Genomic DNA, 26,658 nt, shown 5'->3' with positions numbered 1-26,658 from the left:
ATATATGTGTTTCTATAAAAAGATTACCACAAAAAGCGTAAAATAATGATAAAACTAGAAACGAAAATTTCTAAGAAAATTTAAGTGTGCCTGCAGCTCGCTAAGTGTGAGCAACCTTGTGTAGCGGTTGATGTTAGCATGCGTTAGATTTTTTTTGTTTTAGCATTAACGTTAGATTAGCGTTAGATTTTTTAACATTAGCATTTTTTGCATTAGCTTTAACATTATTGTCTGTACAACAAACGGTTCATGAGATATAGAGGCACTTCCTGTTTGGAGAATGGCACTTCCTGTTTTGCAAAGGAAGCACCAATTAAGGTTAAGGACTCTTAATCAAGTCATATGACACCACCCACGCGTCTGTACGACAAACAGTTGATGAGATATAGGGTCACTTCCTGTTTGGTGAGAGGCACTTCCTGTTTGGTCAAATAGGCCCCAATTAAGGATAAAGGGTCACTTCCTGTTTGGTGAGGGGCACTTCCTGTTTGGTGAAATAGGCCCCAATTAAGGTTAAGGACTCTTAATCAAGTCATTTAACGCCACCCACGAGTCTGTACGACAAACGGTTGATGAGATAAAGGGTCACTTCCTGTTTGGTGAGGGGCACTTCCTGTTTGGCGAAATGGGCCCCAATTAAGGTTAAGGACTCTTAATCAAGTCATATGACACCACCCATGCGTCTGTACGACAAACGGTTCACGAGATAAAGAGGCACTTCCTGTTTGGCGAAGGGCACTTCCTGTTACAGAGGGGGCGGGGCTTAATCAATTACAGCTCATCCCTATTGGCAGGAAAAAGACCAAAGTTGTGTGTGCATTTTAAAGTTTAAATCACGTTGCTAGGCAAAAGTATGGCAGAGTTATGTGGCGTCAAAGTTTCTGGGTTTTTTTCTGAGTCCCCCATTCAAAGTCAATGGGGGGTTTTGCGCATGGTTTTTTATGAATTACGTTGCCATGGTAACGCGGATCGGAAAGAAAAGTAATAGCACACCATTCCCGGCCGAGCCGCACATTTTGATGTATATATTGCGGGCGTGGCGTAAATCGTGTGGCAGTTATTACGTGCTGAAATTTCCCCCATTCAAAGTCTTAATAATACTGTTGCTCCATTGTAGTTTTTCCTGTAAATGTACTCTGAACGGCCTGTACGACCAAACATTAATTTATCTTGTTTTGTTTTCCAGATCCTGGCATGTTGCACCCTGGAGTGGTTTGTGACTGCTGTGAGATGGATCCTATCGTGGGGACCAGGTATAAGTGCACAGTGTGTCCTGACTATGACCTGTGCTCTGCCTGTCAGTCCACTGGGCTTCATGAGGAACACCTTCTGAGATCCTTCCAGCCCCCAGGTCCAGGTAATACTTTATGTTTAATATGTTGTAGGTCTCTCTTGAAAAAAGAGATAATACTGTTGCTCCATTGTAGTTTTTCCTGTAAATGTACTCTGAACGGCCTGTATGACCAAACGTTCATTTGGTTACACATTCTGGATAACTTGCAATAAAAAATATGTTTTTCACACTTTTAGAGCATATTTGTAGTGATAATATGGCAATACCTAACAATGGATGCCATCACAGTGAGTATTTGTGTATTACTAGAAAAGAAAATTTCTAAAAAAAAATAAGTGTGCCTGCAGCTTGCTAAGTGTGTGACACCTTGTGTAGTGGTTGGTGTTAGCATTAGCATTTTTAGCATTAGCTTTAACATTTTAGCATTAGTATTTTGTTAGCATTAGCTTTAGCATTCTTTTGCATTATCATTAGCATTTTTTACATTAGAGTTATCATTTTTAGCATTAGCTAACATTAGCATTAGCATTTCTAACATTAGCATTTTTAGCATTAGCATTTTTAGCATTAGCTTTTTTCACATTAGCATTAAACATTAGCATGTGTTAGCATTAACATTGTTAGCATTAGCATTGTTTTAGCATTAGCATGTGTTAGCATTATCATTTTTAGCTTAGCATTAGCGGAAGTAGCGATTAGCATTAGCAGTTAGCCGTTGGGACTGTGGGACCACCCACCGAGTTTGAGACCAGTAACATGTTGGGAAGTGGAGTTATGGATTTGTAAAGCCCAGCCAATAGGAAGGCAGGGGGCGGGGCTTAAAACATTACAGATCATTCCTATTGGCCATCTAAGTACTCACGCCAAGTTTCAAGACCCTACCATGCTGCAAACTGGAGTTATACCTGTTTAAAGCTCAGCCAATAGGAATATAGGGGTGGGCTTAAAGGGGGTGTGGCTTAAGTAATAAGTTCCTATTGGCCGTTTAAGTCCAGACACCAAGTTTCAAGACGGTACCATGCTGTGAACTGGAGTAGTGGCTGTTTAAAACCCAGCCAATAGGAATACAGAGGGGGCGGGGCTTAATCAATTACAGCTCATCCCTATTGGCCGGAAAAAGACCAAAGTTGTGTGTGCATTTTAAAGTTTAAATCACGTTGCTAGGCAAAAGTATGGCAGGGTTATGTGGCCCCAAAGTTTCTTTTCTTTTTTTCGGAGTCCCCCATTCAAAGTCACTGGGGGTTTTTGAGCATAGTTTTTTACGAATTACGTTGCCATGGTAACGCGGATCGGAAAGAAAAGTAATAGCACACCATTCCCGGCCGAGCCGCACATTTTGATGTATATATTGCGGGGGTGGCGTAAATCTTGCGGCAGTTATTACGTGCCGAAATGTCCCCCATTCTAAGTCAATGGGGTTTTTGGGCGTCATTTTTTGCGAATTACGTCGACATGGTAACGCGGATCGGAAAGAAAAGTAATAGCAACCTATTCCCGGCCGAGCCGCACGTTTTGATGTATATATTGCGTGGGTGGCGTAAATTGTGCGGCAGTTATTACGTGCAGAAATTTGCAAGAACATTACTGACTTACTTACTTACTTACTTAACACTTATGTTGCAATGATTTTTTCTCTTCAATGTCTCGCGTTGCCATGGTTACCATAGACTTCCATGTAATTGTGCAATTGTGTAAAAAGTGCACGCCCATGCCTAGATGATGCACCACGTGTGTAGATGCTGTTCACAGCTTTCAAACAAAAAATCCGCTTGGAAATCCGTTCAGGCATTCATGATTTATGGGCCATTATGTTTTCTTCAGATGTAAACAAACATGGCTGCCATGTTTGAAAGAATGGGTTGGTATGGGGGTTAAACATGCAATTTCGGGATCGCGATCATGCCTAACACATTTCTGGAGTTCCAAAAAATATTTTTGAAAAAAAAAAAAATGATATTTTTTTTTTTTTTTTTTTTCAAAAACGGCCCAAACTCGGGAAACTCGGGGTTGGCACAGCGTTGGTATCAATACAAACTCGGGAAACTCGGGGTTGGCACCAGATGTGTTAAGTATGGCGGATTACAATAAGTGTTTTGCCATTGCATTGCATGGCAGGCACACTTAATTAAGTATGGCGGATTACAATAAGTGTTTTGCCATTGCATGGCAGGCACACTTAACAATAAATGTACCCCCATTGTTTCCGGATGGGGACGCAAATACATTCGGGTCCCCATCCGGAATCAATGGGGGTAAATTGACTAAAATCTAATTTTTGTCTAGGCAATGTGACAAATGCAAAACGATACTAGAAAAGAACATTTCTAAGACATTTTAAGTGTGTCTGTGCAACCTTGTGTAGCGGTTGGTATTAGAATTAGCGTTACATTTTTTAACATTAGCATTTTTTGCATAAGCTTTAACATTATGGTTCTTCATATGACACCACCCACATGTCTGTACGACAAACGGTTCACAAGATAAACGGTCACTTCCTGTTTGGAGAGGGGCACTTCCTGTTTGGCGAAATAGGCCAAAATTAAGGTTAAGGACTCTTAATCAAGTCATATGGCTCCACCCACGCGTCTGTACGACAAACGGTTCACGAGATAAAGGGTCACTTCCTGTTTGGTGAGGGGAACTTCCTGTTTGGCGAAATAGGCCCCAATTAAGGTTAAGGACTCTTATAAAAGTCATTTGATGCCACCCACGCGTCTGTACGACAATCAATTCACGAGATATAGGGTCACTTCCTGTTTGGTGAGGGGCACTTCCTGTTTGGCGAAATAGGCCCCAATCAAGGTTAAGGACTCTTAATCAAGTCATTTGACGCCACCCACGCGTATGTACGACAAACGTTTCACGAGATAAAGGGTCACTTCCTGTTTGGCGAGGGGCACTTCCTGTTTGGCGAAATAGGCCCCAATTAAGGTTAAGGACTCTTAATAAAGTCATTTCACACCACCCACATGTCTGCACGACAAACGGTTCACGAGATAAAGGGTCACTTCCTGTTCGGTGAGGGGCACTTCCTGTTTGGCGAAATAGGCCCCAATTAACTCATACAGTGCCAAACGACTTTTAGATCAACTTTCTCACTATGGACTTCCCTGTCCCTGCCAGACGACTTAAATCGACTTTTACTTAGAAAAAAAAAAAAAAAAAATTAAAAAAAAAAAAAAAAAAAAAAGATTTTTTGGACCCCATTAAATCTAGTAAACATGATTTCAATCGCGATTTTGCATGTTCCACCCCCCATACAACCCCATCTTTCATACAGGGCAGCCATCTTTGCTTACATAATGTAAAACATAATGGCTATTATCTCAAGGGTCAGGGGATCTTAGTATAATTGAGATGTTCAATTTTAATCCAACATAGAAAAATCCCTTTTTGTGATTTCTGTCCTCACAAATATTTTCAAAACAATCACATTTTTGCCCCTTTTTCATTTTTTGGCTCAGAATTAAAAAATTGTGAAAACTCAAATCAGAAAATCACAAAAACAGCCAGTTTTACTTAGTATAATTGGGATATTCAATTTTAATTAAAAATAACAGAAAATTGGCTATTTTTCAAATTTTCGTTCAGAATTAAAAAAATGAGAAAACCCAAATTAGAAAATCACAAAAACCAGTGGGGGGATCTTAGTATAATTGGGATATTCAATTTGAATCAAATAAACCAAAATTAGCTATTTTTCCAATTTTCATTAGTAATTTAAAAATTGTGAAAACGCAAATCAGAAAATCACAAAAACGGCCAGGTTGACTTAGTATAATTGGGATATTCAATTTCAATTAAAAAAAACAGAAATTGGCTATTTTTCCAATTTTCGCTCAGAATTTAAAAATTGTGAAAACGCAAATAAGAAAATCACAAAAACGGCAAAAAGTGGGCCAATTTTTTTAATTTATTTGTGCACAAAAGAATCTGGAAAATAGGCCCATTATTCAATTTTCTAGTCAAGGAAAAGAAAATAGCATCATCAATGTCACGTGACCACGTCACAAATCACATGGTCTACAACTTCAAAATAAAAGCTAGTCTGGCTCTAGTCTAACATCCAAGTAATAGGATCAACAGGCATGCAGGCAGGCAGGCAGACAGACAGACAGACAGACAGACAGACAGACAGACAGACAGACAGACAGACAGACAGACAGACAGACAGACACTTAGAACATTGACATACAGAGTTATAGCGTGATGCCAATGACATACACTTTAATAAACATAAGTATTAATAATATTAATGATTATTAGTGCAGTCAGTCTGTACGGAGTCAAATCATCTGTGTTATTTGATCCATTAATAACTCTTGAGAGAGTATGAATTGAAACAAATGAACCCTTATGGGTCCATTTGGTTCCATTTATTCTCTCTCTCTCTCTCTCTCTCTCTCTCTCTCTCTCTCTCTCTCTCTCTTTCTTTACAGATATCCAATTTGTGATTAAAAATAAAGGCTATTAAAATAATGATGGAGTTCATGTACTGTAACATTTTTTAAGTTCTTATCCAAAATAGATTTATAGTGTATTTTTACTCTTGTGTCTTTCTAGATTCTTTGTCCTCCGGAGATGATGAAGACTATGATGAAGTTCCAGAAGATGCAGGTAATGGAAATGGTGTGTTTTTTCATTTCATTCGTTTTCTTTCCCCCCATATCACCCACCATGTGTCTGTGTGAGTTATTGGCTCCAGAGTGCATACAAGAATGATACTCAACCTTTTTAATTTCAAGGCCCCCATTTACTATGCATTATTTCTTCTTATTTCTTTCCGTGTGGAGTTTGCATGTTCTCCCCGTGTCTCCTAGGGTAGATACCCTCACAAAAACATGCAGTAATCCTTGTCTCTATACCCCTGGCCAGCCGGGGCGCCTGATGGAGGGGAAAGGAACTGGTTGGAATAACGTGTTCCTTCCACGCGTTACGTCCATACCGGGGAAATCCCCCCTGTCAGGTGAAAAGAAACAATTTGGACTACTCATGCATTGAAGGAAGCATGAGGTCAGTCCGTTGTCTCCCCAGGCGCGGCAGAGGGAGAGCAGAGCCCAGGATTACATAGCTTATGCAATTGGCACTGGGTGAAAAAATGGGATACAAAATCGTGGGATAAAAATTATAGAAGTACTATGCATTATTAGGCCACAGACCCCATTTCATACCATTTTCATCTCTGGTACTCCAGTCTACTCTGTGAAATCCTCAGTGTTGAGAGTGCAAATGTAAACTCTTGAGAGTATACATTTATATCCCCTCAGATATATAACAACCTACTGGTGATAAGGGATATATCTGCACAAATGAATAGCCATTTGGGATTAAATCGACACTCAGGTTTTTACTGTGTAGTTTAATGGGTGATATAATTCAGTTTATTATTATTTATTACTTTACCCTATGCTCATACATATATTTAGAATCTATTTCTGATGTTATATTTGGCATTCAGTAACACCTCAGCTGAATGCGTGCATGAATTATATCCGAAACACTGCTCTCATCTATAATGTAACTCAGACTCTGTATTTAACTTTAAAATGGGGGAACTACAATAAGCACTAGTTATAAAGACTTCCTGGGGTCTATATCCAGTGACACTGTTGATGTCAGAAATATACAGCCTCTCAGTCTAGATTAATAAAAGCATAGCTTAGTTTTTGAGCGAAGCTCCAACATTTGGCATTGGGACGAAACATGGACAAACGCGTCCCAAAGCATGCCCTACATCTGGCCTTCATCTTGTCACATAAGCCCCTTTTCCACTGCAGCTTTAGCACCACACCACAGTACACCACACTACACCACACCACACTGCACCACATACAAATATCTACATTTTCCATTACACAAAAGTACCCCTTTCGATAAGAAACAAATTGACCCTTTTAACTGTGATTATAATACACTATAAAGTATTAATGTATTACTATGATAATTATAATACACTATAATAGATTATAATAGTGGTTACACCACACCAGACCGCACCACATAAAAATATCTACATTTTCCATTACACAAAAGTACCCCTTTCGGTAAGAAACAAATTGACCCTTTTAACTGTGATTATAATACAATATAAATTTGTATTACAACTATCATAAATTATAATACACTATAATGGATTATAACTGTGATTATAATACACTATAAAGTATTAATGTATTACTATGATAATTATAATACACTATAATAGATTATAATAGTGGTCATAACACAATAGAATCTATTGTCGTGTATTACAACTATATCTTGGTGGTCTAAATGAAAAGTCAGTGAGTGATCAGTCATTATGAAGTGTTTGGCCCTGTTTGGCCTAGCTCAGACCTACTCTAGATTGGATACCTTTTAGTACCACGTTTAGTACCACTTTCACACCACTCTACCCAGGTCCTTGTTGTGGAAAACCTGGCACAAACCTGGTCAGTGGAAAAGGGGCTATAGCACTCAAAGTTTGTTCACATTGGCAGTGCTTAATGGAATCAACTCATAAATAGAACAACTCACTTGAGTCTAGGTATGTTTTTTTTTCCTTCTTTTTTTTCTCTTTTTTTTTTTTTTTTTTTTGCTGATGTGTTTTTGTACTTCCAACAAATGTACAACGTTTATGGGTGTTTTTATCCACCTCCCCCGGGGTTCCCAGGAGTTCCCAGGCCAGTGTTCTCTCCATGTAATCCCTCCATCTGGTCTTTGGCCCCCAGACCACCCTATAGGGACATGCTCAAGAGGCATCTATCTGTACTACAACTTAGGCATTTAGCAGACACGACTTACAATAAGCAAGGTCAATACATCAACATAAGGTCAAGGTTAGATTTGACCTCTGAGAGAACAAAAAATTGAAACAACTTTATTTTATCGTGATGTCTGCCTCGCTATGACTAAATGTAGTCTCCACTTGTGTACATTATGCTCGCCAGCCTCTACTTATTGTTCTTGCTCTCTATGGTGACATCTCATTTGGGTGAAGGACAAAGTGTCAGTCCACTCACACATACGTTCAGTACACAGTGTCATCATGCGCATTACAGCATATTTATGGTAGTCTGCTGGGGAACAGTGACAGTGTTCCAGAATCCAACATGGTGCCAACAGACAAGGAGCACAATACAATGCACAGGCATCTTCAGAAGGTACTGGGTTATAGATATCAAGTACCTCACAGTACCTCATCATGTGCTTCATGAGAGAGGTGACAAGTTAATGTCACCATGTCTCCCTGCACAAGTGTAGGAAGAATGAAGTAGTCGACCCAGCCCGTAGGGACATACTATGGAGATGAGCAGTGTCCAGATACTGCTCTGTACTGTAGCCTACTGATCGGTTCAAATGTCTTTATTTCATGCATGCATTTCCAGTGCTGAACCTTGCAACCTTGGGTCAGCAACCTTTATGAAATTATGTTTTTATTTTCTAGATTGTCAGTGTGCCATGTCAAAATTAATTTTAATGACGCCATCAAATATATTGACACATTTTGATTGGCAGGACATTGTTATAACGATTAGACAATAATCCAACAATCTCTGCGACTCCCTCCACGGTCAAAGTTCAGAGTTTTAATGGATGTAGAATTATGTGCAGGATGTAGTTTACTGTAAATTAGCTAACCTCGTTTGATTGACCATGTTTAAAAAAATATATATATATTTGTTTAAAAAAAAATCCTCTCTCTCACTATTCTGCCAGTGTGCCAGTGGGTTCCCCTGTGCCACTGTTGGCAGAAAGGGACCTTGACCTGACCTAGCCTATAGCATAAAAGCCTAAGGGCCCATGCATACTGGCATGTGGCCGATGTGGCCTCCATATATGGGCATTCCCATATGAATTTCTGTTAGATATGGGCATGAAAGGGATTCTGTTAGTGTGACATCAGTGAAGGCAGCGTGTGATGTCAGAGCGGAAAACCCATTCTGTTCCCCTGATGTTACAGTGACGTCAGAGTATGATGTCAGAGTGACAAACCCATAGAACCACAGTGTCAGGCGTTATAGACAGAGAGAGAGATACATACTGTATATACATACGGACAAGCTGTGACCGTTCACATACTAATCTGCGACCTCGCAATTATTATTATTAATAATAATAATAATAATGATTCTTAGTGTGGTCAATAGGCACAATAAACCCTTTATGGGTCGATTTAGTTCTGTTTATACTCTCTCTCTCTCTTAAATCAACACTCAGGTTTTTACTATGTAGTTTCATGGGTACTATTCAGTTTATTATTATTTACTGCCTTACCATAATGCTCATACGTAGGTGTAGAATCTATTTCTGATCTTAGGTCTTAGGCCAGTCTTAGGGCTGATTCATACTCCACTTTTAGAGCCAAATTTAGTTCGGGGAGTCACAAAATCTTGGTGGCACCGAACAGCTAAATTGATGATGGGTCACGCGCCCCGATCCTCTGAATGACTCCATATCGTAGTTTAGACAGAGCCGAACTGAAATAAATTCGGCTCTAAAGTGGAGACACTAACAGAATCCATATATGGCCAAGACAGTCCATGTGTGGCTGGTTCTACAGACAGGGATCTCCATGTGGGCATAAAAGGGTATGATGTCAGATGTCATAGACAATAGACATCATAGGACTTTCACATAACGAATAACTGAGTACAGCATATCTCCATATACAGTAGGGGTCTCCATGTAAGGCCTATGGGTAACTGGTCCGATATATGATGTGTTCAGCCAAATCCACAGATCTTGTCCATATGTATCTTGTCCGTGAGTAACGCCTCAATGTCTATATCTGCTGTTTGTTGACATTGGGACATCACATTTGAGATGTCGTCTCGAGACGACTGGATCATCACAGAATCCCTTTTAGATCTCCATACATAGAGCTGACCTCTACATCTGATTCCCAGATGATGCATTGTTAAGGCAACCACACTAATAGCATTTCTTTATGCCCATCAATATTAGCCCGTATTGAGTTTGCCCATACAATAGCTGTTGACATGTCTGTTGACATTGTGACATCACATTGTCGTGCCATCACCTCATGAAAGATCAAATCCTGGATATCCATTCATCGAGACAACTGGATCATCACCTAGATCTCCATACAGTATATGGAGCTGACTTCTACATCTGATCCCTTTTATATTAAGCCCATATCTGGGAATGCCCATATGGACATATTGTGTCAGTTCAACCAGTCCAACTTAAACAACCAACCGCAACTTGCCAAATTGCAATATAATATATGTATGTCAATGTTAGCCTGCCTGCCTGCCTGCCTGCCTGCCTGCCTGCCTGCCTGCCTGCCTGCTAGTGGTGGGACCTTTGTGATCGAATCGAATCTTTTGAATAGCTCTTTGAAGTGAACGATGGGATCTGGTTCACGCAGTAGGGAATTTGGGGGGGGTTCAACACAAAACCTCCTCCTTCCTACTCCACTGAGTGAGAGAGAGAGAGAGAGAGAGAGAGAGAGAGAGAGAGAGAGAGAGAGAGAGAGAGAGAGAGAGAGAGAGAGAGAGAGAGAGAGAGTGCCAAGGGGAGGAGTGATTTCATTGTTGCCTGCTTGGTTTTTTGAGGTGTTGCATGAATAACATAAGTCAAGGTAAATTAATTTACACACACGTTTTATGAAAAGGGTAAATACCAGATTGTGCCCTCAACTGTCAGCAGAGGAATGTGGTGCCACCTTGTGGATTCATTTTTCAATTAATTATTTTAAAAATATATATTTATACACTGAACCAAATGAGCTAAATGAGCCAATCTTTTAACGGCTATTTTAAGTGAGCCAGATTCACTTCACAGAGCCATAAATCCCACCTCTACTGCCTGCCTGTTGATTCTATTGCTTGGATGTTAGAGCTAGATAGCCTTTATTTTCAAGTTGTAGACCATGTGATTTGTGACGTGGTCACGTGACATTGATGTTGATGTTTTTTTTCCTTGACTAGAAAATTGAATAATGGGGTTTCTCAAATTTTCAATTCTGAATAAAATAAAATAAAAAATAGACAATTTCTGTTTTTTTGGATTCAAATTGAATACCACAATTATACTAAGTCAACCTGGCTATTTTTGTGGTCAGGGGATCTTAGTATAATTGAGATGTTCAATTTTAATCCAACATAGAAAATCCCTTTTTTTGATTTCTGTCCTCCCAAACGGATTCAAAACAATCACATTTTAGCCCCTTTTTCATTTTTTGGCTCAAAATTTAAAAATTGTGAAAACGCAAATCAGAAAATCACAAAAACGGCCAGTTGACTTAGTATAATTGGGATATTCAATTTTAATTAAAAAAAACAGAAAATTGGCTATTTTTCCAATTTTCGTTCAGAATTGAAAAATTGAGAAAACCCAAATAAGAAAATCACAAAAATGGCCAAAAATGGGTCAATTTTTTAAATGTATTTCTGCACAAAAGAATCTGGAAAATAGGCCCATTATTAAATTTTCTAGTCAAGGGAAAAAAATCAGCATCATCAATGTCACATGACCACGTCACAAATCACATGGTCTACAACTTCAAAATAAAAGCTAGTCTAGCTCTAGTCTAACATCCAAGCAATAGGATCAACAGGCATGCAGGCGAGACAGGAGTAACTGGAGGTTAAAGATGGCGGCGGATTCTGTGCTGCTGCGCAGAGTGGGAGTTACGTACGGGAGTGGGAGTTACGTACGGGAGTGGGAGTTACGTACGAATGGGAGTTAAGTACTTGTGTGGGAAAGGTCTTCGGTAGTGCTGGGAGAGAGAACCAGCGGCTCGCCGCTCCACTCGCATCCGTCTTTGAGTTTGGGGTCTCGGCCGCGGACTGCCTCCAGTTACACCTGCCTGCCGGCGATATAACAGGGGATATGGGGATATATAGAGAGAGAGAACCAGGGGCACGGGGCGGCAGCCGTTCCACTACTATCCGACTTTGGAGCATCGGAGTGGGACGGCTGAGTGGCTCGTATCGCGGACCACCTCCGCCCTCCGGGGACACCTGGAGGTATCGCTGAGCTCCGGGGACCCCCTGGAAAAAGACCCTTCTAACGGGGTGGCTCACGGACGGCGCCCTGGGACCATCGCTCCGGGGGACGCAAATGTGGTCGCGCCGCTGCGGAGGACCGCCGCCTCTGCAGCCCACTTCGGATAGGAGTGGAACGGCGGCCGTCCCGTGTCCCTGGTTCTCTCTCTCTATATATCCGCATGTCCCTCTGTTATATAGCCAGGGGTCCCTGGAGGTGGTCCACGGCACGCGTGCCACTCGTTGCCGACACTAAAACTAACCCCCTAACTCTATCCCTAACCCTAAACTTAACCTCAGTAACCGTACCTCAGTAACTAAATTGCCGACGCTAGTCGGAACAGCGGCCCGTCGGGATAGTGAGCGGACCCCCGGTAAAATGAGCCCCCGACCCCCCGTCCAAAAAATTGCGCATTAAGTAGTGTAATTACGGTAGAAACTGTGAGAGTGGGAGTGGGAGCCGAACGGCGAGCTGCTGGCTATAGGCTCGTGGCAGCCTTTCCCACGCCCATCGCGCTACGCCCATTCGAAGACCACGTACGCCACGCCCATCTGCGCCCATCTGCGCAGCAGACCGACTCCAGTTACCGGTACTTGATGCAGGCAGGCAGGCAGGCAGGCAGGCAGACAGACAGACAGACAGACAGACAGACAGACAGACAGACACTTAGAACATTGACATACAGAGTTATAGCATGATGCCAATGACATACACTTTAATAAATATAAGTATTAATAACATTAATGATTATTAGTGCACTCAGTCTGTACGGAGTAAAATCATCTGTGTTATTTTATCCATTAATAACTCTTGAGAGAGTATGAATTGAAACAAATGAACCCTTATGAAATGAACCTCTCTCTCTCTCTCTCTCTCTCTCTCTCTCTCTCTCTCTCTCTCTCTCTCTCTCTCTCTCTCTCGGGTTAAATCAACACTCAGGTTTTTACTGTGTAGTTTCATGGGTGATATAATTCAGTTTATTGTGGGCTCGCCTAAAGGCGAGCACACGTATGTTATCTTCATTATTTATTTATTTCTATACTAGTCAGTATCCTAAAACTTTGGCGCGCTTCATCTCCTAAACGCTTACACCTTTCAACACCATTCAAATTTTTATGTGTTCAGCTTACTGAGGACAAGTGTGCGTGTATTTTTCTTTTTGAAATGTTTTGTAGTTTAATTATAAAAAAATAAAAATGTTTAACTTTAAGCACCCAATGCATTTCCAATGGGTCCCCAGAGTGGAGAGAAGGATAATAGACCCATGTTTATGTTAAGGCGCTGTGGCTGCAGTGTTCACACTTCAGATATGCTATCTATATCATTGCGTTCACACAGGTCTGCTCTCTGATTTGATCCAAATGTCTAAGCTGTGTGATGTATAAAACTATAGTTATAGTTAAAACTATAAATAAATGTCCCTCTCCACTCTACTGATTACACAGCTGTGATCAAGAATCAAGTCCGGGCGATGGGATGTAAATCCCATAGCCATATATCCTAGAGCCCGCAGGGACAGTCAGCCATATTAGTGGTTGTTGTTGGTTGTCAGGGAGATATCAAAACCAATGCATTTCCAAGTCAGATCCACAAACACAATAAAAGCCATGCTCCACTCCTCAGTCTGGAGTGGCCACATAGAAGAACGCCTTGGTTATAGACATAGTGGAGGACAGATGTGATCTGGGATTGTTAGCCTACAGTATATGCACTCAATATACTCCACTACAGTTGGAGTCCATTTGACAGTTGCTGGTTCCCAAACACAGAATCAAAAATGTAGATCTAGAACACATATAATATGTACAGTACAGTAAGGTTCAGTAGAGTACAGTAAAAGTACAGTAAGGTTCAGTAGAGTACAGTAAAGTACAGTAAGGTACAGAAAGGTACAGTACAGAAAGGTACAGTAGAGTACAGTACAGTAAGGTACAGTAAAGTACAATACAGTACAGTAAGGTACAGTAGAGTACAGTAAAGTACAATAAAGTACAGTAAAGTAGAATAAAGTACAGTAAGGTACAGTGGAGTACAGTAAAGTACAGTAGAGTACAGTAAAGTACAGTATAGTAAGGTACAGTAGAGTACAGTACAGTAAGGTACAGTACGGTACAGTAGAGTACAGTATAGTATAGTACAGTAAGGTACAGTACAGTACAGTAAGGTACAGTAGAGTACAGTACAGTAAGGTACAGTAGAGTACAGTAAAGTACAGTAAGTTACAGTAGAATACAGTAAAGTACAGTACAGTAGAGTACAGTAAAGTACAGTAAGTTACAGTACAGTACAGTACAGTACAGTACAGTAAGGTGCAGTACAGTATAGTAAGGTACAGTACAATACTGTAAGGTACTGTACCTTACAGTACCTTAAAGTATCCTATTTGTTGGGTTGGAACCGAGCCCACACTGTTTCGAAGGAACAGTATTTCTAGTTATTATGTATTACTTTACCCTATGCTCATACATATATTTAGAATCTATTTCTGATATTATATTTGACTCTGTATTTAACTTAAAATGGGGGAACTACAATAAGCACTAGTTATAAAGACTTCCTGGGGTCTATATCCAGGGACACTGTTGATGTCAGAAAATATTGTTTACAGCCTCTCAGTCTAGATTAATAAAAGCATAGCTTATTAGTTTTTGAGCGAAGCTCCAACATTTGGCATTGGGACGTAACATGGACAAACGCGTCCCGAAGCATGCCCTACATCTGGCCTTCATCTTGTCACATAAGCCCCTTTTCCACTGCAGCTTTATGACCACACCACAGTACACCACACTACACCACACCACACCGCACCACATAAAAAATATCTACATTTTCCATTACACAAAAGTACCCCTTTCGGTAAGAAACAAATTGACCCTTTTAACTGTGATTATAATGCAATATAAATTTGTATTACAACTATCATAAATTATAATACACTATAATGGATTATAACTGTGATTATAATACACTATAAAGTATTAATGTATCACTATGATAATTATAATACACTATAATAGATTATAATAGTGGTTATAACACAATAGAATCTATTGTCGTGTATTACAACTATATCCTGGTGGTCTAAATGAAAAGTCAGTGAGTGATCAGGGTTAGGATAAGGATCAGTCATTATGAAGTGTTTGGCCCTGTTTGGCCTAGCTCAGACCTCTAGATTGGATACCTTTTAGTACCAAGTTTAGTACCACTTTCACACCACTCTACCCAGGTCCTTGTTGTGGAAAACCTGGCACAAACCTGGCCAGTGGAAAAGGGGCTATAGCACTCAAAGTTTGTTCACGTTGGCAGTGCTTAATGGAATCAACTCATAAATAGCACCACTCATATGGACATATTGTGTCAGTTTAACCAGTCCAACTTAAACAACCAACCGCAACTTGCCAAATTGCAATATAATATATGTATGTCAATGTTAGCCTGCCTGCCTGCCTGCCTGCCTGCCTGCCTGCCTGCCTGCCTGCCTGCCTGCTAGTGGTGGGACGTTTGCGATCGAATCGAATCTTTTGAATAGCTCTTTGAAGTGAACGATGGGATCTGGTTCACGCAGTAGGGAATTTGGGAGGGTTCAACACAAAACCTCCTCCTTGCTACTCCACTGAGTGAGTGAGTGTGTGTGTGTGTGTGTGTGTGAGAGAGAGAGAGAGAGAGAGAGAGAGAGAGAGAGAGAGAGAGAGAGAGAGAGAGAGAGAGAGGTGATTTCATTGTTGCCTGCTTGGTTTTTTGAGGTGTTGCATGAATAACATAAGTCAAGGTAGCTTAATTTACACACACGTTTTATGAAAAGGGTAAATACCAGATTGTGCTCTCAACTGTCAGCAGATAAATGTGGTGCCACCTTGTGGATTCATTTTTCAATTAATTATTTTAAAAATATATAAATATACACTGAACCAAATGAGCTAAATGAGCCAATCTTTTAACGGCTCTTTTAAGTGAGCCAGATCCATGGCGCTGGCTCACTTCACAGAGCCATGAATCCCATGCACCTCTACTGCCTGCCTGTTGATTCTATTGCTTGGATGTTAGAGCTAGATAGCCTTTATTTTGAAGTTGTAGACCATGTGATTTGTGACGTGGTCACGTGACATTGATGATGGTGATTTTTTTCCTTAACTAGAAAATTGAATAATGGGCCTATTTTCGTGTTTTCTCAATTTTTCAATTCTGAATAAAAAAATTAAAAAAATAGCCAATTTTCTGTTTTTTTTAATTCAAATTGAATATCCCAATTATACTAAGTCAACCTGGGTCAGGGTACTAAAGTATCGTTAGATTTTCAATAGGAATTTAATTTAAAAAAATCCTTTTTCTCTCAATTTTCTAATTTTCTAGCTCCCCCATAAAATCAAATATTGGTTCATTTTTCCAATTTTCTAGCTTGCAAAAAAATCAGGAAAATGCTTCAATTTTTTAAATGTGTGATTCGTATTTGTCATTATTTGATTTGGAATCAACAAAGGAAAAACATCTTTAAAAAAGGTATTTTTGAATTTATTACCACATTACGAATATCAAAAAATTGGCTCATTTTTCCAATTTTCTAGCTTGCAAAAAAATCAGGAAAATGCTTCAATTGTTTGAATGTGTGATTCGTATTTTGGCATTATTTGGTTTGGAACCGACAAAGGAAAAACATCTTGAAAAAGGTATTTCTTAATTTCTTACCCCATTACAACAATCAAAAAATGGGCCCATTTTTCCAATTTTCTAGCCCACAAAAAAATCAGGAAAATGCTTCAAATTTGCTAAATTTTTTGAATGTGTGATTCATATTTTGCAATTATTTGATTTGGAACCAACAAACAAAAAATAGGCCCATTATTCAATTTTCAAGTCCAGGAAAGAAATCGTCATCATGAATGTCACATGACCACGTGTCAAGTCACATGGTACACAACTTCAAAATAAAAGCTGTAGGCTAGTCTAACATCCAAGTAATAGGATCAACAGGCAGGCAGGCAGGCAGGCAGGGGGTCCATGAGGGGTTTACAAGGGGGTCCATGGCTGGTTCCCAAAGTGTGGTTTGGGGACCCCCAGGGTTTCTATGGCTGGTTCACAACAGCCTGGTACACGTACAGCCATGGCTGGTTCCCAAAGTGTGGTTCGGGGACCTCTGGAGGTCCATGACGGATTTCCAATGGGGGTCCATGGCTGGTTCTCAAAGTGTGGTTCGGGGACCTCTGGGGGTCCCTGAGGGGTTTCCAAGGGGTCAATGGCTGGTTAGCAATAAGTGTGGTTCGGGGACCTCTGGGGATCCCTGAGGGGTTTCCAAGGGGGTCCATGGCTGGTTAGCAATAAGTGTAATAGTGTAATAGGTGAAATAGTGTAATAGTGCATTACGTGTAATATTGAAATAGCATAAATGTTATTGCGACCGTTAGGTCGCAGTTACTATCAAAACCTCGACCAGCTGTGAGTCCTTCCGTCCGTCCGTCCGTCCGTCCGTCAGTCAGTCAGTCAGTCAGTCTGTCTGTCACACGTCACACGTCACACTTTTGCCCTGCTCATATCTCCGCAACCGTTGCCCCGATCCATGCCAAATTTTGCACACATACTCCTTGCCTGCCAAACCACAACCTCCACCCATCAATTCACACATGACCCTCTTCTAGCGCCACCATGAGGCCGATTCTTGCAAAACAAATTTTTGGACACAGCTCCTAAATTTTTTGTCCTAAAATCACGCAAATCGGTACACAGTATGTCTACACTCATGTCATCAACATGGATCTGTCCCATATAGCGCCACCTTCAGGCTGATTTTTGAAAACACATTTTTGGACACTGCCCTAAAATCACCCTATTAGGGAGTCTTACTGGTAGTGTAATAGCGCAATAAGGGTAATAGTGTAATATTGTAATAAGTGTAATAATATAATAGTGTAATAGTGTAATTGCGACCGTCAGGTCGCAGTTACTATCAAAACCTCCACCAGCTGTCAGTCTGTCAGTCAGTCTGTCAGTCAGACTTTCAGTCACACTTTTTCCCTTCTCATAGTGATTTTGGCTGCCAAACCACTACCCCCATTTCTCCCTCTTCTAGCGCCACCATGAGGCCGCTTCTTGCAAAACAAATTTTTGGACACTGCTCCTACAAATTTTGCCCTAAAATCACGCAAAGCGGTACACAGTATGTCTACACTGTCCAAGATAGCGCCACCATCAGGGCGATTTTTCAAACACATTTTTGGACTCTGCAAAGCGTGATTTTAGGATGCCCTGATGGTGGCGCTATCTCGGACAGATCCATGCTGATGACATGAGTGTAGACATAATGTGTACCGCTTTACGTGATTTTAGGGCAGAATTTGTAGGAGCAGTGTCCAAAAAATTATGTGTTTTGCAAGAAGCGGCCTCATGGTGGCGCTAGAAGAGGGCCATATGAGAAATGAGAGGTGGGGTCTCCGCGCCGCCGAGGCGGACGAATAGGTACCGGCCCCGGCTCTCCCGGTCGCTCCTAGCCCGAGTTAAGGCATTTTATGTGAGCTGCAGTGGAGGGGGTCCTCCACTGGGGGCGCCACCACTTTTGCATCCGTTCTGGAGCACCAGGAGTCGGTGGTCCCCGGGAATTCCCCGTGAGCAGCCCCGTTGGGGTGGTCTTTTTTGCACATTTGGTCATTTTTTACACCTGGGGGTCCCCCAGGGACCTGGGGGTCCCTGGAGCTCCGGGGGTCCTTCGAGGTTGTAGTTTGGCAGGCAAGGAGTTTGTATGGAAATTTTGGCATGGATCGGGGCAACGGTGGCGGAGATATGAGTAGGGGGAAAGTGTGACGTGTGACGAGTGACGTGACGGAGGGAAGGACAGGCTGACGGCTGGTGGAGGTTTGGATAGTAGAGAGTGTAAAAGTAACTGCGACCTACTACGGTCGCAATTAAACACACTTATTGCTAACCAGCCATGGACCCCCTTGGAAACCCCTCAGGGACCCCCAGAGGTCCCCGAACCACACTTTGAGAACCAGCCATGGACCCCCTTGGAAATCCGTCATGGACCTCCAGAGGTCCCCGAACCACACTTTGGGAACCAGCCATGGCTGTACGTGTACCAGGCTGTTGTGAACCAGCCATAGAAACCCTGGGGGTCCCCAAACCACACTTTGGGAACCAGCCATGGACCCCCTTGTAAACCCCTCATGGACCCCCTGCCTGCCTGCATGTTGATCCTATTACTTGTTGGATGTTAGACTAGCCTACAGCTTTTATTTTGAAGTTGTGTACCATGTGACTTGACACGTGGTCACGTGACATTCATGATGACGATTTCTTTCCTGGACTTGAAAATTGAATAATGGGCCTATTTTTTGTTTGTCGGTTCCAAATCAAATAATGCCAAAATATGAATCACACATTCAAAAAATTGAGCACATTTTAAGCATTTTCCTGATTTTTTTGTGGGCTAGAAAATTGGAAAAATGGGCCCATTTTTTGATTGTTGTAATGGGGTAAGAAATTAAGAAATACCTTTTTCAAGATGTTTTTCCTTTGTCGGTTCCAAATCAAATAATGACAAAGACGAATCACACATTTAAAAAATTGAAGCATTTTCCTGATTTTTTTGCAAGCTAGAAAATTGGAAAATTGGTCCATTTTTTGATATTCGTAATGTGGTAAAAAAATGAAAAATAACTTTTTTAAAGATGTTTTTCCTTTGTCGGTTCCAAATCAAATAATGACAAATATGAATCACACATTTAAAAAATTGAAGCATTTTCCAGATTTTTTTGCAAGCTAGAAAATTGGAAAAATGAACCAATATTTGATTTTATGGGGAGCTAGAAAATTAGAAAATTGAGAGAAAAATGATTTTTTTAAATTGAATTCCTATTGAAAATCTAACGATACTTTAGTACCCTGACCGGCCAGGTTGACTTAGTATAATTGGGATATTCAATTTGAATTTAAAAAAACAGAAATTGGCTATTTTTCCAATTTTCGCTCAGAATTTAAAAATTGTGAAAACGCAAATAAGAAAATCACAAAAATGGCCAAAAATTGGTAAATTTTTTAAATGTATTTGTGCACAAAAAATCTGGAAAATAGGCCAATTATTACATTTTCTAGTCAAGGGAAAAAAATCAGCATCATCAATGTCACATGACCACGTCACAAATCACATGGTCTACAACTTCAAAATAAAAGCTAGTCTAGCTCTAGTCTAACATCCAAGCAATAGGATCAACAGGCATGCAGGCAGGCAGGCAGGCAGGCAGGCAGACAGACAAACAGACAGACAGACAGACAGACAGACAGACAGACAGACAGACAGACAGACAGACAGACAGACACTTAGAACATTGACATACAGAGTTATAGCATGATGCCAATGACATACACTTTAATAAATATAAGTATTAATAACATTAATGATTATTAGTGCAGTCAGTCTGTACGGAGTAAAATCATCTGTGTTATTTTATCCATTAATAACTCTGGAGAGAGTATGAATTGAAACAAATGAACCCTTATGGGTCCATTTGGTTCCATTTATACTCTCTCTCTCTCTCTCTCTCTCTCTCTCTCTCTCTCTCTCTCTCTCTCTCTCTCTCTCGCTCTCTCTCTCTCTCTCTCTCTCTCGGGTTAAATCAACACTCAGGTTTTTACTGTGTAGTTTCATGGGTGATATAATTCAGTTTATTATTATGTATTACTTTACCCTATGCTCATACATCTATTTAGAATCTATTTCTGATGTTATATTTGACTCTGTATTTAACTTAAAATGGGGGAACTACAATAAGCACTAGTTATAAAGACTTCCTGGGGTCGATATCCAGGGACACTGTTGATGTCAGAAAATATTGTTTACAGCCTCTCAGTCTAGATTAATAAAAGCATAGCTTATTAGTTTTTGAGCGAAGCTCCAACATTTGGCATTGGGACGTAACATGGACAAACGCGTCCCGAAGCATGCCCTACATCTGGCCTTCATCTTGTCACATAAGCCTTATGACCACACCACAGTACACCACACTACACCACACCACACCGCACCACATAAAAAATATCTACATTTTGCATTACACAAAAGTACCCCTTTCGGTAAGAAACAAATTGACCCTTTTAACTGTGATTATAATGCAATATAAATTTATATTACAACTATCATAAATTATAATACACTATAATGGATTATAACTGTGATTATAATACACTATAAAGTATTAATGTATCACTATGATAATTATAATACACTATAATAGATTATAATAGTGGTTATAACACAATATAATCTATTGTCGTGTATTACAACTATATCCTGGTGGTCTAAATGAAAAGTCAGTGAGTGATCAGTCATTATGAAGTGTTTGGCCTAGCTCAGACCTCTAGATTGGATACCTTTTAGTACCACGTTTAGTACCACTTTCACACCACTCTACCCAGGTCCTTGTTGTGGAAAACCTGGCACAAACCTGGCCAGTGGAAAAGGGGCTATAGCACTCAAAGTTTGTTCACGTTGGCAGTGCTTAATGGAATCAACAATAAATAGCACCACTCACTTCAGTCTTGGTATGTTTTTTTTTTTTTTTTGCTGATGTGTTTTTGTACTTCCAACAAATGTACAACGTTTATGGGTGTTTTTATCCACCTCCCCCGGGGTCCCCAGGAGTTCCCAGGCCAGTGTTCTCTCCATGTAATCCCTCCATCTGGTCTTTGGCCCCCAGACCACCCTATAGGGAGATGCTCAGGAGGCATCTATCTGTACTACAACTTAGGCATTTAGCAGACGCGACTTACAATAAGCAAGGTCAATACATAAACATCAGTACATCAAATGCATAAAAAGAGTTACTTTCAGTCATGACCCACACTCCATGACCATAGGTGAGAGTAGGAACAAAAGATTGCTCGGTAGACTGAGAGCTTTGCAATCTAGCTCAACTCTCTCTTCTTCACAACAGTGCGATTCCGAGACCGCCAGCTCCTGCTGCTCCGAAGCTCCTTTTTCCGCTCTCATTCATGAACAGGACCCCAAGATATCTGAACTCCTTCACCTGGGGTAAAGTCTCCCTACCTGGAGTGTGCAGTCTATCAGTTCCCTGCTGAGAATGGCCTCAGATTTGGACACTTTTTTCTTTTTTTTTACTTTTCATATCAGGTCAATCGCAAAGTTCAGGTCAAGGTTATATTTGACCTCTGGGAGAACAAAAAGTTGAAACAACTTTATTTTATCGTGATGTCTGCCTCGCTATGACTAAATGTAGTCTCCACTTGTGTACATTATGCTCACCAGCCACCCCCGTCAAGGACAAAGTGTCAGTCCACTCACACACAAGTTCAGTACAGTGTCATCATGCGCATTACAGCATCTTTATGGTAGTCTGCTGGGGAACAGTGACAGTGTTCCAGAATCCAGCATGTTGCCATTAAATAGACAAGGTCTGGCTTAGCCTCAGTGACAAGGAGCACGATACAATGCACAGGCATATTCAGAAGGTACTGGGTTAGATATCAAGTACCTCACTATACCTCATCATGTGCTTCATGAGAGAGAAGGTGACAAGTTAATGTCACCATGTCTCCCTGCAGTATGAAGTAGTCGACCCACTATCAGCCAGTAGGGACATACTATGGAGATGAGCAGTGTCCAGATACTGCTCTGTACTGTAGCCTACTGATCTGTCCAAATGTCTTTATTTCATGCATGCATTTCCAGTGCTGAACCTTGCAGCCTTGGGTCAGCAACCTTTATCAAATTATGTTTTTATTGTCTAGAAGATTGTCAGTGTGCCATGTTAAAATTCATTTTAATGACGCCATCAAATATATTGACACATTTTGATTGGCAGGACATTATTATAACGATTAGACAATAATCCAACAATCTCCACGACTCCCTACCCGGTCAAAGTTCAGAGTTTTAATAGATGTAGAATTATGTGCAGGATGTAGTTTACTGTAAATTAGCTAACCTTGTTTGATTGACCATGTTTAAAAAATATATATGTTTGTTTAAAAAAAAAGATCCTCTCTCTCACTCCTCTGCCAGTGTGCCAGTGGGTTCCCCTGTGCCATTGTTGGCAGAAAGGGACCTTGACCTGACCTAGCCTATTGCGTAAAAGCCTAAGGGCCGATGCATACTCCACTTTAGAGCCAAATTTATTTTGGTTCGGCTCTGTCTAAACTACGATATGGCGTCATTCAGAGGATCGGGGGGCGTGTACCGTCATCAATTTAGCTGTTCGGTGCCACCAAGATTTTGTGACTCCCCGAACTAAATTTGTCTCTAAAAGTGGAGCATGAATCAGCCCCAAGACTGGCCTAAGAATATATTTTACACCTACGTATGAGCATAATTATGGTAAGGCAGTAAATAATAATAAACTGAATAATAGTACCCATGAAACTACATAGTAAAAACCTGAGTGTTGATTTAACTCGAGAGAGAGTATAAACAGAACCAAATCGACCCATACAGGGTTTATTTGGTTCCATTTATACTCTCTCAGAGTTAAAAATGTATAAAACAGCACAGAGTGCCTATTGACCACACTAAGAATCATTATTATTATTAATAACTAAGAATCATTATTATTATTAATAATATAATAATAATTGCGAGGTCGCAGATTAGTATGTGAACGGTCACAGCTTGTCCGTATGTATATACAGTATGTATCTCTCTCTGTCTATAACGCCTGACACTGTGGTTCTATGGGTTTTGTCACGCTGACATCATACTCTGACGTCACTGTAACGTCAGGGGAACAGAATGGGTTTTCCACTCTGACATCACATGCTGGCTTCACCGATGTCACACTAACAGAATCCCTTTTATGCCCATATCTAACAGAAATTCAAATGGGAATGCCCATATATGGAGGCCACATCGGCCACATGCCACACTAACAGAATCCATATATGGCCAAGACAGCCCATGTGTGGCTGGTTCTACAGACAGGGATCTCCATGTGGGCATAAAAGGGTATGATGTCAGATGTCATAGACATCATCATAGGACTTTCACATGACGGATAACTGAGTAAGCTTTTTGGGGGCTCTTACAGCATATCTCCATATACAGTAGGGGTCTCCATGTAAGGCCTATGGGTAACTGGTCCGATATACATCACTGGTCAGATGGCCAAGAATTGGGGCGAATTGAGGCGTCTTACTAGTATTTATTACAATGAAAATCCACAGATCTTAACCGTATGTATCTTGTCCGTGAGTAACGCCTCAATGTCTATATCTGCTGTTTGTTGACATTGTGACATCACATTTGTTGTGACATCACCTCATCAGAGATCAACCCTGGATATCCATACATGGAGACGACTTGATCATCACCTAGATCTCCATACATAGAGCTGACCTCTACATCTGATTCCCAGATGATGCATTGTTAAGGCAACCACACTAATAGTATCCCTTTAAGCCCATCAATATTAGCCCATATTGATTTTGCCCTTACCATAGCTGTTGACCTGTCTGTTGACATTGTGACATCACATTGTCGTGACATCACCTCATGAAAGATCAAATCCTGGATATCCATTCATGGAGACAACTGGATCACCTAGATCTCCATACAGTATATGGAGATGACCTCTACATCTGATCCCTTTTATATTAAGCCCATATCTGTGAATGCCCATACAATAGAATCCCTTTTATACCCATCAATATTAAGCCCATATCTGGGAATGCCCATATGGACATATTGTGTCAGTTTAACCAGTCCAACTTAAACAACCAACCGCAACTTGCCAAATTGCAGTATAATATAAGTATGTCAATGTTAGAAGCATCTATCTGTCTGTCTGCCTGCCTAACTGCCTGCCTGCCTGCCTGCCTGCCTGCCTGCCTGCTAGTGGTGGGACGTTTGCGATCGAATCGAATCTTTTGAATAGCTCTTTGAAGTGAACGATGGGATCTGGTTCACGCAGTAGGGCATTTGGGGGGGTTCAACACAAAACCTCCTCCTTGCTACTCCACTGAGTGAGTGAGTGTGTGAGAGAGAGAGAGAGAGAGAGAGAGAGAGAGAGAGAGAGAGAGAGAGAGAGAGAGAGAGAGAGAGAGAGAGAGTGATTTCATTGTTGCCTGCTTGGTTTTTTGAGGTGTTGCATGAATAACATAAGTCAAGGTAGCTTAATTTACACACACGTTTTATGAAAAGGGTAAATACCAGATTGTGCTCTCAACTGTCAGCAGAGAAATGTGGTGCCACCTTGTGGATTCATTTTTCAATTAATTATTTTAAAAATATATAAATATACACTGAACCAAATGAGCTAAATGAGCCAATCTTTTAACGGCTCTTTTAAGTGAGCCAGATCCATGGCGCTGGCTCACTTCACAGAGCCATAAATCCCACCTCTACTGCCTGCCTGTTGATTCTATTGCTTGGATGTTAGAGCTAGATAGCCTTTATTTTGAAGTTGTAGACCATGTGATTTGTGACGTGGTCACGTGACATTGATGATGGTGATTTTTTTCCTTGACTAGAAAATTGAATAATGGGCCTATTTTCGTGTTTTCTCAATGTTTCAATTCTGAATAAAAAAATTAAAAAATAGCCAATTTTCTGTTATTTGTAATTCAAATTGAATATCCCAATTATATTAAGTCAACCTGGCCGTTTTTGTGATTTTCTGATTTGCGTTTTCACAATTTTTAAATTACTAATGAAAATTGGAAAAATAGCTAATTTTGGTTTATTTGATTCAAATTGAATACCCCAATTATACTAAGATCCCCCCACTGGTTTTTGTGATTTTCTTATTTGGGTTTTCTCAATGTTTTAATTCTGAACGAAAATTGAAAAAATAGCCAATTTTCTGATTTTTTTTAATCAAATTGAATATCCCAATTATACTAAGTAAACCTGGCTGTTTTTGTGATTTTCAGATTTGCGTTTTCACAATTTTTAAATTACTAACGAAAATTGGAAAAATAGCTAATTTTGGTTTATTTGATTCAAATTGAATACCCCAATTATACTAAGATCCCCCCACTGTTTTTGTGTTTTTCTGATTTGTGTTTTCACAATTTTTAAATTCTGAACCAAAACTTGAAAAAGGGGCTAAAATGTGATTGTTTTGAATCCGTTTGGGAGGACAGAAATCACAAAAAGGGATTTTTCTATGTTGGATTAAAATTGAACATCTCAATTATACTAAGATCCCCTGACCACCAAGGTCAGGGGATCTTAGTATAATTGGATAATTCAATTTTAATCCAAAATAGAAAAATCCATTTTTGTGATTTCTGTCCTCCCAAAAAAATTCAAAATAATCACATTTTGCCCCTTTTTCAATTTTTCAATTCAAATTGAATAACACAAATTATACTAAGATCCCATGACCGGGGGATCTTAGTATAATTGGGGTATTCAATTAGAATCAAATAAA

The 26,658-nt window shown here is 40.3% G+C and overlaps 1 protein-coding gene across 1 annotated transcript in view; it reads left to right on the top strand.

Moving 5' to 3' along the window:
• Positions 1–26,658, top strand: part of LOC308286810 (tyrosine-protein kinase HCK-like) — a gene marked incomplete at both ends in the record, with an annotated part of 115,363 nt that overhangs the window by 32,492 nt on the left and 56,213 nt on the right. The window contains 2 exons of the mRNA XM_080727934.1: positions 1,187–1,357; positions 5,858–5,911. Coding sequence (XP_080584060.1) covers positions 1,187–1,357; positions 5,858–5,911 — 225 coding nt within the window. The remainder of the gene's footprint in view (positions 1–1,186; positions 1,358–5,857; positions 5,912–26,658) is intronic.

The sequence above is a fragment of the Nannobrachium achirus genome (assembly GCF_963921795.1).
Source record: "Nannobrachium achirus genome assembly, chromosome: 6".
NCBI classification, from domain to species: Eukaryota; Metazoa; Chordata; class Actinopteri; order Myctophiformes; family Myctophidae; genus Nannobrachium; species Nannobrachium achirus.
Note: the sequence above shows the minus strand (reverse complement) of the source record. Positions and strands in the feature narration are given on the sequence as shown.